Source organism: Papio anubis, chromosome 1 (assembly GCF_008728515.1).
Source record: "Papio anubis isolate 15944 chromosome 1, Panubis1.0, whole genome shotgun sequence".
NCBI classification, from domain to species: Eukaryota; Metazoa; Chordata; class Mammalia; order Primates; family Cercopithecidae; genus Papio; species Papio anubis.
Genome location: NC_044976.1, coordinates 121,891,073 through 121,902,879, shown reverse-complemented (window position 1 = coordinate 121,902,879; position 11,807 = coordinate 121,891,073). Strand labels below are relative to the sequence as shown.

Here is an 11,807-nt window from a genome sequence, read left to right as displayed (position 1 = left end):
GACCCTTGCCCTGGGCAGCCACAGGAAGTCTTCCTTGATGGGCACATGATCCCTCACTGATGGGAGCCAGGAAGACAGACACCCAATGCATCAAGGCCCAATTTTGCTCCCCTTCCCTCCACTCTGGTTTGGAAACCTTGTATTCTACTTGCGATCTCAAGCCCAGACTTTACTCTTTTTCCTAACCAATAAAAACTTCACCCCAGAGCTTTTATCCAAAGAGTATGAATATCTGGAATAAGAGGGCAATCTTAGGGAAGAGGTGACCCTGGCTGTGGAGGTAGGAGCAAATGGGCCCACAGTCCCGGGTGTCCCTAAATGCCAAGAGACAGATCCAAATACAAAGATGAGCATTTGGAGACACAGGAGCACATACATGTGCAGGCTTACACAAGCACACACACAGCCACATAGCCACACGCTACACATACACAGGCACTTATGCACATGTCCACACAGGTGTAGATACTCTGGCAGGCACATACTCACAGAGGCGCACACACACACACACGTACAAATACACACAAGCACACTCACAGGCACATTCGCACAGGTGGAAATTCACACACAGGCACAGATACACACTGATGCAGGCACATGCACGAGCAACACACAGGTATACAGGAACACACACATGCCCAGATACACACATCTACACACACCCAGGCACCCACTAAAGAGCATGAGCTGGCCGGGGTCGGCAGCTCACACCTGTAATCCCAGCACTTTTGGAGGCTGACATGGGTGGATCACCTGAGGTCAGGAGTTTGAGACCAGTCTGGCCAACATGGTGCAATCCCTTCTCTGCTAAAAATACAAAATTGCTGGGCCTGGCACACCTGGCAGGTACCCGTAATCCCAGCTACTCGGGAGGATGAGGCAGGAGAATTGCTTGAACCCAGGAGGCGGAGGCTGCAGTGAGCCAAGATCGCGCCACTGCACTCCAGCCTGGGCAAGAGTGAAACCCTGTAGAAAGAAAGGAAAGGAAAGGAAAGGAAAGGAAAGGAAGGAAGGAAGGAAGGAAGGAAGGAAGGAAGGAAGGAAGGAAGGAAGGAAGGAAGGAAGGAAGGAAGGAAGGACAGGCTCCCACACATGCACACTTAAACACATACACGCACACCCCATAATTCAAACACCAGTTGCCCTAGGCCACTTGAGAGTGTCCTGGCCAGCTGCCCTGAGTAGTTCACTCTGGGCTACAGCCCGGGCCCTCCTCCTTCTCTGCCCCACCCCCAGCTGGTTGTATAAATTCCCTCCCTTTGCTCCTTCCCTGGAACAACGGCCTCTAACACCAGCACAGCAAACCCGCCAGGATCAAAGTGTACCAGTTGGCAGCATGGGTAAGGAGAGGGGCTTCCAATCACGCATTGCCTGCTCTGTCTGCCCCTAACTTGGAAGGCCCTCCCCCAGAAAATGCTAGAAAACCTGAGGGGGTAGCTGGGGAGGGAGCAGTGGACTCTGCTTCATTGTCCCCAGTCTGCACACCCCTCCCCCACCACCCCACTGCATTTCCCAGCTTAGCCAAACTTTCTGAGGAAGGTGGGCAGAGGCACTGCTGGGAAGTGGGATCCTGGGCCCTGACTTGGCTCCATTCAGCAGAGGCTGGGGCCAGGGTGCCTTTCTGCAGCTGGGAAAATCAGACGGGGGCGCTCTTAGAGAACACCACTCGGTCCCTGGCCCTCACATAGGAAAGAGATGATCCTGATTTCAGCCCTGGGCCAACTTTGCACTCCAGGGAGGGAGGTAGGGAGTCCAAGCTTTTCTGTGCCCAGGTCACTCTCTAGCTACCCCACATAGCAAAGCTCTTTGGGAGGGAAATCAGAGACCCCCGCGCTCTTTCACTGGGGACCTGTTTCAATGCCTCCTCCACCCCTAAATCCCCCTTGGCCCTGCTATTCCTCCATCCGTGGGCTCCTGGGTGACAGGCTGAGAAGGAATTGGGGTTTGGTTGGGAAGTCCTTCCCCACTTGGGGCTGGCTCTTCCTCAGCTGGCCGAATGCCCAGCAGCCAGCCTGGCATGGAAAACCCACTTGAGCTTTCCCTGGGTCCATCCCAAACCCAAAGCTGCTCTGAGATCTTGCTTGAGATGCTTCAGATGGGGGCTATTCCCCAGAAAGAGGAATGATGCTCCCTGGGGCTGCGGTGGCATGCTGGGCCTGACCCTGCGAAATGCTGGGGCTGGGGTTGCTGGGGTTGCTGGGGTTGCTGGGGTTGTTGGGGTGGGGGGTGAGCAGAGGCTGCAGAGCGGGCAGCTCCTCCTCTGCACCTTTACTTCCCTCTCAGTTTCTCCCTGGCTTTGTAGTTTTTGTATCTCTGTCTTGATGTCTTGGAGTTTTTTAACCTCCTTTCCCTTCTGTATCCAGCAACTTCCTTCCCCACCCCCTGGCATCTGGTGCCAAGCCCCGACTTAGCAAGGTTATGTAGCAGAACTGGATCTCTCTCTCTCTTTCTCCCTGCCTCACCTCCAGCCCTCTCTCCGGGCATCAAGCACTCTCTGGCATTCTCCTGTCCTCTGGCACAGCCCTTCCCATATTTACACAGTAACTCGCTGTTTTTTGTTGTTTGTTTTTTTTTTTGAGTCAGAATTTCACTCTTGTAGCCCAGACTGGAGTGCAGTGGTGCGATCTCGGCTCACTGCAGCCTCCACCTCCCGGGTTCAAGCCATTCTCCTGCCTCAGCCTCCCAAGTAGCTGGGATTACAGGTGTACGCCACCACGTCCAGTTAATTTTTGTATTTTTAATAGAGACAGGATTTTGCCATGTTGGCGAGGCTGGTCTCAAACTCCTGACATTAGGTAATCTGTCCGCCTCAGCCTCCCAAAGTGCTGGGATTACAGGTGTGAGCCACCGCACATGGCCTAATTCAGTTTTATGAAACGACTTTGAAATACATAGTCTTATTTGTCCTCCATATCTACCTAGAGAAGTAGGTAGAATATCATTATTGCCCACTTTTCATAAATGAAGAGGAGAAACTGGAGAAACGGAGCATCAGACCTGGGACTTGAAACCAGGTTTCCAGACTCTGAACGCTGTTGCTGCCTCTCAGCTTCCTAAGTCCTTTGGCTGCTGCGAGTGGGAGTCCCAAGCCCCAGTGGTGGCCCCACTCTGCCTACTCCTGGCTCCTCACTTGCGGCCCAGCTGTGAAGGCAGAGGCTGGACTGGCCGCAGGACAAGGCAGGAGACAGGGCCCAGGCCTGTGGACTCCACTCCAGGGTTTCTTTCAGCCTGCCGCCCCGTCTGGGTTATTCTTTAGCCCCTGCTCCCCAGCAGGCCCCAAACTCTGATGCTGGGGTGCTGGCAGCTGTGATGTCCCAGCCCTGCTGCACATCTGCTGACTTCCCTCCTGGAGATTAGTGTGACCCCTCTTGCCAGACTTCAGAGATAGGAAGGGTTGCTCCCTACCTCTCTGGTGGGCAGGCCTCTGAGCTCTCCAGAGTTGGGCCAAACACCTCACTTTCCAGATAAAGGAAGTGGGGCACACCCAGGGGTAGAAACCGGCCTGAGGACTTCCAGCTGCTATTAGCCCCAGACTCTCAGTTATGTACTCCAGCCCTTGGCTAGCAGCCTGGGATCAGGACCCAGGGGAGAGAAAAGCAGGAATTGGCCTCCCCCTGATATAGAAACCTCTTGGTGAAGGGAGCTGAGCAGGCGCCACGCTCTCTCCCTGAGAGTGGCTCCCCAAGAACGGTGCCTGGGCTTTGGCCAGACAAGCAGAGAGCTGCACACCAACTGCATCCTTGTGTTTACTTCTCGTAAAAGCCCACTGTGGAATTCTTACCATCTCCGTTTTACAGACGATGCAGAAATTGAGGTCGAGGAGCTTCAGTACTTTGCCCAAGCTCCCCTGGCTAGTCAGTGGCGGGCTGGGGTTGGGCTCCGAGTCTGTGTCATATTCACTACACCACACGACCCCAGCTGCATCAGCCCTCCTCCGGCCCTCCCTGGGCCCTGCTGGACTGTCTGTCTACCTTCAGGTCATGTGTCTCCAGCTCTTCCCAGCACAACCTCACCCTCATCAGGGCTCTGAGGGGGCAGAGAGGACAGGCCAGAGCAATGAGGCTGGATTGGGGACGTAGGCCAGCCGCACTGCCGTGGCCCACTGGGATGTATGCTGCAGGATGTGGGGAGGGAGCCTTCACCCTCCAGAGTGTGGCCCAACCAATGTGCCCCATTGCTTCCACAGCTACAAAATGTGGGAACTGTGGACCCGGCTACTCCACCCCTCTGGAGGCTATGAAAGGTAATTGCCATGGTCTGAGAGCCAGTGCCCTACTGCTGATTCCACAGCCAGGGGTGGAGGGACTTCAGACCTAGCCCCCACCCTCTGGCACACCCAGCACTTCCCCTGCCCTTCCTTCCCACCCTGCCGTCCCTGCTGCCTGCTTTCTACCCTGCAGGACCCAGAGAAGAGATCGTCTACCTGCCCTGCATTTACCGAAACACCGGCACTGAGGCCCCAGATTACCTGGCCACTGTGGATGTTGACCCCAAGTCTCCCCAGTATTGCCAGGTAAGGCAGGGCTTGGGCACCAGCTACTTTAAGAGTGTAGCTGCCTTCCTCCCTGGCCCTGGGGCCCCCCTTCCCAGCTCTATCCTTCTTGGCCCTCCCTGGGTATGGATGTGCAGGCTCAACCTGGGACAAGGGGAGTGCTGAAATCCAGCCTGTGCTGTGCTTCCAAACCAAAATAGGTCCACAGGGGCCCCTCTTCCAGAAGCGGACAGAGGCGTGGCCTGGAAGAGCACCCCATCTCCCCACATCCTAGGTCATCCACCGGCTGCCCATGCCCAACCTGAAGGATGAGCTGCATCACTCAGGATGGAACACCTGCAGCAGCTGCTTCGGTGATAGCAGCAAGTCGCGCACCAAGCTGGTGCTGCCCAGTCTCATCTCCTCTCGCATCTATGTGGTGGACGTGAGCTCTGAGCCCCGGGCCCCAAAGCTGCACAAGGCATGTCTTCTGCCCTTGCCAGCTCAGTAGACCACAAGACACCTGCCACCCCAGGCAGCCTACGGGCAGGAAGCCAGACCTAAACCAGCAGCCTCCAGCTCTTACACAGGATCTGGCTCGGCAGCAGGGAGGGAGGTTGGACTTCAGAGCAGAGTCTACCCAGGCATTCTGGGTCATCACCCTCCAGCACGGTGACCAGGGCACTGGAGAAGAGGGAGGAGGCTTCTTGTTTTACTCTGAGAGAGGGGGGGAGCCATTTACTCCCCCTATGCGGTTAGGAGCTCGGGGCTTCTCTTAAAAACTCCAGTCCCTCCCAACACTTTGTTTAGTGCACTCTTGGTGCCGAGCACGTACTGTGTTGTCTACTGGTAATACAGAGTTAACACAGGTCTGGGCCAGCCCGGGAGGAGCTTATGGTTTCACAGGGCTGCGTGTGCCTTCAGGACACACGGGGAAAGGTCAGCGCTTCCTGCCCGGGCAGTTATTAGCAATCTCTCTGACTTTCCCTTGCTGCTCTGTAGAAGTTACCAGACTGAATCTCTGTCATATTCCCACAGGGAGAGTTGTGTCCATGTTTTGAAGGAAAAGATGACAGAGTCAGCAGATAGAAGTAGGAGGAGTATGGCGGTTAAGAGCAGGGACTCCCAGTCCCGTATGATTCTGACACCATTCCCCACCCCTTCCAGGTCATTGAGCCCAAGGACATCCATGCCAAGTGCGGACTGGCCTTTCTCCACACCAGCCACTGCCTGGCCAGCGGGGAGGTGATGATCAGCTCCCTGGGAGACCTCAAGGGCAATGGCAAAGGTACCTGCCAGCATATGTGCTCATGAAAACTTCCATAGCTGTGAAATGTGGAAAGCATTGTTCTGTGGGAGGAGCAGAATGGAAGGGGAGGGATGGAATGACTTTCCAAGGAGAACCAGTGAGCTGGATCCCAGTCAGTATTTTAAATGTTAGCAAGTAACTTCAGTTTTGAATATTTCTATTAAGATGAGTCTTCACTGATGAATTCAGTTCAAAGTTATAGTCAAAACAGGCCAGGTGTGGTGCTTTATACCTATAATCCCAGCACTTCAAGAGGCCGAGGCCAGCGGATCGCCTGAGCTCAGGAATTCCAAACCAGCCTGGCCAACATCGTGAAATCCCGTCTGTGTGTCGTCTGCCGATAACACAGAGTTGGCACTGGCAACTCTGCACTAAAAATACACAAATTAGCTGGGTGTGGTGGTGCAGGCCTGTAACCCCCACTTCTCAAGAGGCTGAGGTAGGAGGATCACCTGAGCCCAGGGAGGTCGAGGCTGCAACGAGCTGTGATTGAACCACAGCATTTCAGCTTGGGCGTCAGAGTGAGACCTTATCTCAAAAAAAATGTAGTGAGCAGAATGGAGCTTAGACTCTGGGAGGAATCCCACTCCAAAAGTGGGAGGCTGGACAACAGAATACCGGGTACTGAGTCCCAGAAGATATCGTAGGAGAAACATTTCTGCTGTGGTCTGAGAGAGGGATGAAGTTGATAGGAGACAGGGGCACTAGGGTAAAGCACCCCCTGCCACCTGGCCACCTTTGAATGCCTGGGTGAGACCCTTTGGATGCCTGAATTTTTTATTTACTTTTTCTTTTCCTTTTTTTTTTTTGAGATGGAGTCTCGGTCTGTTGCCCAGGCTGCTGGTGCGCAGTGGCGCAATCTCAGCTCACTCCAACCTCCACCTCACTGGTTCAAGCTCCTGAGTAGCTGGGATTACAGGCACGTGACACCATGCCTGGGTAATTTTTTGTATTTTTGATAGAGACAGGGTTTCACCATGTTGGCCAGGCTGTTCTTGAACTCCTGACCTCAAGTGATCCGCCCGCCTCAGCCTCCCACAGTGCTGGGATTACGGGTATGAGCCACTGTGCCCCCAGCCATGGATGCCTGAATTTAAGGAGCTGGCAAATCCAGCAGTGGAGGTGGAGGCAATGGGCTTTCAGCGTCTTAGACATGCCTGGGGGAGAGGGCTGGAGGGTGGGGTTAGTGTCTCTACTGCCTCTACCTGCCACCCTACTTCCTTCCCTGTTCAGGGGGTTTTGTGCTGCTGGATGGGGAGACATTCGAGGTGAAGGGGACATGGGAGCGACCTGGGGGTGCTGCGCCATTGGGCTATGACTTCTGGTACCAGCCTCGACACAATGTCATGATCAGCACTGAGTGGGCAGCTCCCAATGTTTTACGAGATGGCTTCAATCCCGCTGATGTGGAGGCTGGTGAGAATCCCCCCACGGGCCAGCAGGAGCCTTGGGCCCACATCCCCTTGCTTTCTGCTCCAAATCTCCCAGCCCCGCACTTCCCTCCTGTGGCTCCAGAATCTGAGGGAGATGGCATAGGATGCACTGCATGCTCAGATTGCTCAAGCGTCCTCCTGATCCCTCCAATCCATTTCTTAACCTTCTGCCCTGATTAGTGGCCTGTCTGCCCATGCCTTCCAACCCCCGATGCTGAGCCTATCCTCCGGCCCCACTCCCACCCCAGGGCTGTACGGGAGCCACTTATATGTATGGGACTGGCAGCGCCATGAGATCGTGCAGACCCTGTCTCTAAAAGATGGGCTTATTCCATTGGAGATCCGCTTCCTGCACAACCCAGATGCTGCCCAAGGCTTTGTGGGCTGCGCGCTCAGCTCCACCATCCAGCGCTTCTACAAGAACGAGGTGACATACGCCCTCTGGCCCTCCCCTCCCAGTAGTTTTGTCAGCAGCTCTACCTAAGCAGGCTTCTGTAATGGTGCTCCCAGGCATCTCCAGGAACGAAAAAAACGAGGCTGCATGCCTTGTCTCTCTTCTCTCAGTGGTAGGCCAACTTCTGCCTGAACCCTAACTGGCCATATTTATTCATTCATTCAAAAACTACTCAGTGAATTTCTGTGCTGGGCACTGTGCTATGTTCTGGGAATGCAGTGATGAAGCAGACACAACCCCTGCCTAAAGGGGCTTGCATGGAGTTAGATCCTAGTGGCAAGAAGGCTGGTCATCTATTCTCTCCCTCCCAGGTCTGGGCAACCCAGATCTAACCCTCAGTCCCCAATTCTGATAGGCTCACCTCTCTGCCAGCTAACCTAACCCTCCACCCCTCAATGTAGGGAGGTACTTGGTCAGTGGAGAAGGTGATCCAGGTGCCCCCCAAGAAAGTGAAGGGCTGGCTGCTGCCCGAAATGCCAGGTGAGTGCCTAGGGCACGGGAAAGTTGATTCTTGGCCTGGCAAACAAGAGTCCTTAAAGGCTCTACTCACCCCCGCCCCCAGGCCTGATCACCGACATCCTGCTGTCCCTGGATGACCGCTTCCTGTACTTCAGCAACTGGCTGCACGGGGACCTGAGGCAGTATGATGTCTCTGATCCACAGAGGCCCCGCCTCACAGGACAGGTGGGGGCCCTGGCAGGAGGAGCAGAAGGGAAGGAAGGAAGGAAGGATAAGAGAATCTGGGGATGGGGTGGATGGTCTGAAGCAGCTGGCGGATGATGAGGGAGGTGCAGGAAAAGCAGACATGTGGGCTGCGGGACAGCGCAGGCCCAGGACTGTCTAGGCCAGGGATGGGCATGCAGAGCATGTCTGAAAGGAAAGAGGGATCCCAGTCAGGCAAGCTGCTCTTCCTGCAACATGTGCGCCTCCCACTACGGTCCTCCTTATCCTCTGCACCTCCCCATCCAGCTCTTCCTCGGGGGCAGCATCGTTAAGGGAGGCCCCGTGCAAGTGCTAGAGGACCAGGAACTAAAGTCCCAGCCAGAGCCCCTGGTGGTCAAGGTAAGAGCCTCTCCCCCTACTTGCTGGACCCCTCAGACCCATGCTTGAGGAATATGTGGGGGAGCAGCTGAGCATGCTCTTGGGTTTGGGGTGGTGCCTAGGATCTGTGTGTTACCCTGGGCTCTGACCCCTGGTTTTCCCAAGGGAAAACGGGTGGCTGGAGGCCCTCAGATGATCCAGCTCAGCCTGGACGGGAAGCGCCTCTACGTGACCACGTCGCTGTACAGCGCCTGGGACAAGCAGTTTTACCCTGATCTCATCAGGTGAGAAGCAGACACATGGGCTCACCTCCCCAGCCCTCCTCTTCCAGAGGGGTCGTTTGGCTTTCTGAAGACTCCTTAGGGAGACCCCTGTACCCCACCACACAGATGGCCCATCAAGACCCTGGTCATTCCTTGTTCCTCAGGAGCCTTCCCCTAAAATCTCTGACTTCTCCCTTACCCCATTCCCCTTTTCCACCAGGGAAGGCTCTGTGATGCTGCAGGTTGATGTAGACACAGTAAAAGGAGGGCTGAAGTTGAACCCCAACTTCCTGGTGGACTTCGGGAAGGAGCCTCTAGGCCCAGCCCTCGCCCATGAACTCCGCTACCCTGGGGGCGATTGTAGCTCTGACATCTGGATTTGAACTCCACCCTCATCACCCTCAGTCCATATTTTGAGCCCTCACTTCCTTGGGGACCTGGCTTCATTCCGCTCTCTCTTGGCACCCAACCCTTGGCAGCATGTACCACACAGCCAAGCTGAGACTGTGGCAACGTGTTGAGTGGTATCCATTTACTGACCACTGTTGCTTGTTGCTCACTGTGCTGCTTTTCCATGAGCTCTTGGAGGCACCAAGAAATAAACTGTTGACCCTGTTCTTCAGATGGCCTTGTCTTTGGGGGCCTGAGGCCTGTGTCTCCTCTTCTGTCTACGCTTTGTATCTTGTACAAGAAAAGGCTAAAGAGGCCTCTGGGGGGGTTATGGTAACTAGTTCACACCAGTGATGCTGATAATGCCAAAATCTCACTTTTACGGCCAGACAGAATCTGAAAATTTTGGGGATGATTGTCACAAGGAGACCTGGGGGTAGAGAATGTAAATTGGTGTTTCTGAAGTTTTGTTTTTTTAACCCATGCTTTCTTTTAATGAACCTAAAAATCTCACCCATCACTCCCAAGACAATGTAATATGCTCCCTCACACACAGGAGACCCCAGGACCCCTGTTCTGTATAGTGTAATAAATTTCCACTGATGGCAAGACTACTGGGAGAACTCAGTTGTTGGGAGGTTTATTAGGCTGCTCTTGCATTGCTGTAAAGAAATACCTGAGACTGGGTAATTTATAAAGAAAAGAGGTTTAATTGGCTCATGGTTCTGCAGGCTCTACAGGAAGCATGACGCTGGCATCTGCCCAGCTTCTCGGGAGGCCTCAGGAAACTTACAGTCGTGGCAGAGGTGAAGGAGGAGCACAAACATCACGTAGCCAGAGTAGGAGCAAGAGACAGAGAGAGTGAGGGTGAGGTGCCACACACTTTTAAACAATCAGATCTCAGGAGAACCCACTCATGATCTCGAGGATAGTACCAAGGTAGGGTGGTGCTAAACCATTTATGAGAAACCCATCCCCCATGATCCAGTCATCTCCCACCAGGCCCCACCTCCAACACTGGGAATTATAATTTGACATGAGATTTGTTGGAGACACAGGTTCAAACCATATCATTCTGCTGCTGCCCCCTCCCAAATCTCACATCCTTTTCACCTTTCATTTTTTTTTTTTTTTTTTTTGAGACGGAGTCTCGCTCTGTCACCCAGGCTGGAGTGTGGTGGCCGGATCTCAGCTCACTGCAAGCTCTGCCTCCCGGGTTCACGCCATTCTCCTGCCTCAGCCTCCCGAGTAGCTGGGACTACAGGCGCCCGCCACCTCGCCCGGCTAGTTTTTTTTGTACTTTTAGTAGGAGACGGTTTCACCGTGTTAGCCAGGATGGTCTTGATTCCTAACCTCGCGGATCCACCTGCCTCGGCTCCCAAAGTGCTGGGATTACAGGCTTGAGCCACCACGCCCGCCCCTTTCACCTTTCAAAATACAATCATGCCTTTCCAATAATCCCCAAAGTCTTTTTTTTTTTTTTTTTTTTTTTTTTTTTGAGACGTGAGTCTCGCTTCTGTCACCCAGGCTGGGGTGCAGGGCCTGATCTCAGCTCACTGTGCCCGGCCCTGGCTTAGGCTATTCTCCTGCCTCAGCCTCCCAGTAGCTGGGACTACAGGCGCTCAGCCACCTCGGGCCTCGGCTAGTTTTGATTTTTTTTTTTTTTGAGACGGAGTCTCAGCCTTCTTGCCCGGCTGGGAGTGCAGTGTCGGATCTCAGCTCACTGTAAGTCTGGCCCTGGTTCACTTATTCTCTGCCTCAGCCTCCCGGGAGTAGCTGGGACTACAGGCGCCTCACCACCTCGGCCTCCGGGCTAGTTTCTGTATTTAGTAGAGATCGGGTTTCACCTGTTAGCCAGGGATGGTCTCTGACTCTGACCTCGTGGATCCACCTGGCCTCAGCTTCCCAAAGTGCTGGGATTACAGGCTTGAGCCACCGCGCCCGGCCAATCCCCAAAGTCTTAATTCATTCCAGCATTAACTTAAAAGTCCGAAGCCCAAAGTCTCATCTGAGAAAAAGCAAGTCCCTTCCACCTATGAGCCTGTAAAATAAAAAACAAGTTAGTTACTCCCAAGATACAATGGGAGTATAGGCATTGGGTAAATACTCCCATGCCAAAAGGGAGAAATGAGCCAAATGAAAGGGGCTTCAGGCCCCATGCAAGTCCAAAACGCAGCAGGGCAGTTGTTAAATATTAATACTCCAAAATAATCTCCTTTGATGCCATGTCCCAAATCCAGGGCACACTGGTGCTAGGGGTGGGCTCCCAAGGCCTTGGGCTCTGCCCCTGTGGTTTTGCAGGGTTCAGCCCCCATGACTGCTCTCATGGGCTGGTGTTGAGTGCCTGTGGCTTTTCCAGCTGCAGGGTGCCAGCTGGCAGTGGATCTACCATTCTGGGGTCTGGAAGACAGTGGCCCTCTTCTCACAGCTCTACTAGGCAGCACCC

At 54.2% G+C, this 11,807-nt stretch overlaps 1 protein-coding gene across 3 annotated transcripts; it reads left to right on the top strand.

The window, feature by feature from the left end:
- The first annotated feature begins 1,239 nt into the window (after nt 1–1,239).
- SELENBP1 (selenium binding protein 1) lies at nt 1,240–9,972 on the top strand. 3 transcript variants are annotated; one of them, XM_009181024.3, is made up of 12 exons: nt 1,240–1,340; nt 4,187–4,243; nt 4,401–4,513; nt 4,767–4,952; nt 5,639–5,759; nt 7,014–7,196; nt 7,462–7,640; nt 8,069–8,147; nt 8,230–8,351; nt 8,637–8,729; nt 8,874–8,992; nt 9,192–9,972. In XM_009181024.3, the coding sequence occupies exons 1-12, from the start codon at nt 1,337–1,339 to the stop codon at nt 9,352–9,354; spliced, it is 1,419 nt and encodes a 472-aa protein (XP_009179288.1). In that variant the 5' UTR covers nt 1,240–1,336; the 3' UTR covers nt 9,355–9,972.
- Nucleotides 9,973–11,807: the final 1,835 nt, after the last annotated feature.

Excerpts from the sequence above, each read along its gene's own strand:
- SELENBP1 (XM_009181018.3), top strand. The coding sequence starts at position 4,057 with ATGAGGCTGGATTGGGGACGTAGGCCAGCCGCACTGCCGTGGCCCACT. Across the intron at positions 5,760-7,013 it reads CCTCAAGGGCAATGGCAAAG|GGGGTTTTGTGCTGCTGGAT; the intron begins GTACCTGCCAGC and ends TTCCCTGTTCAG. Across the intron at positions 8,993-9,191 it reads TTTTACCCTGATCTCATCAG|GGAAGGCTCTGTGATGCTGC; the intron begins GTGAGAAGCAGA and ends CTTTTCCACCAG.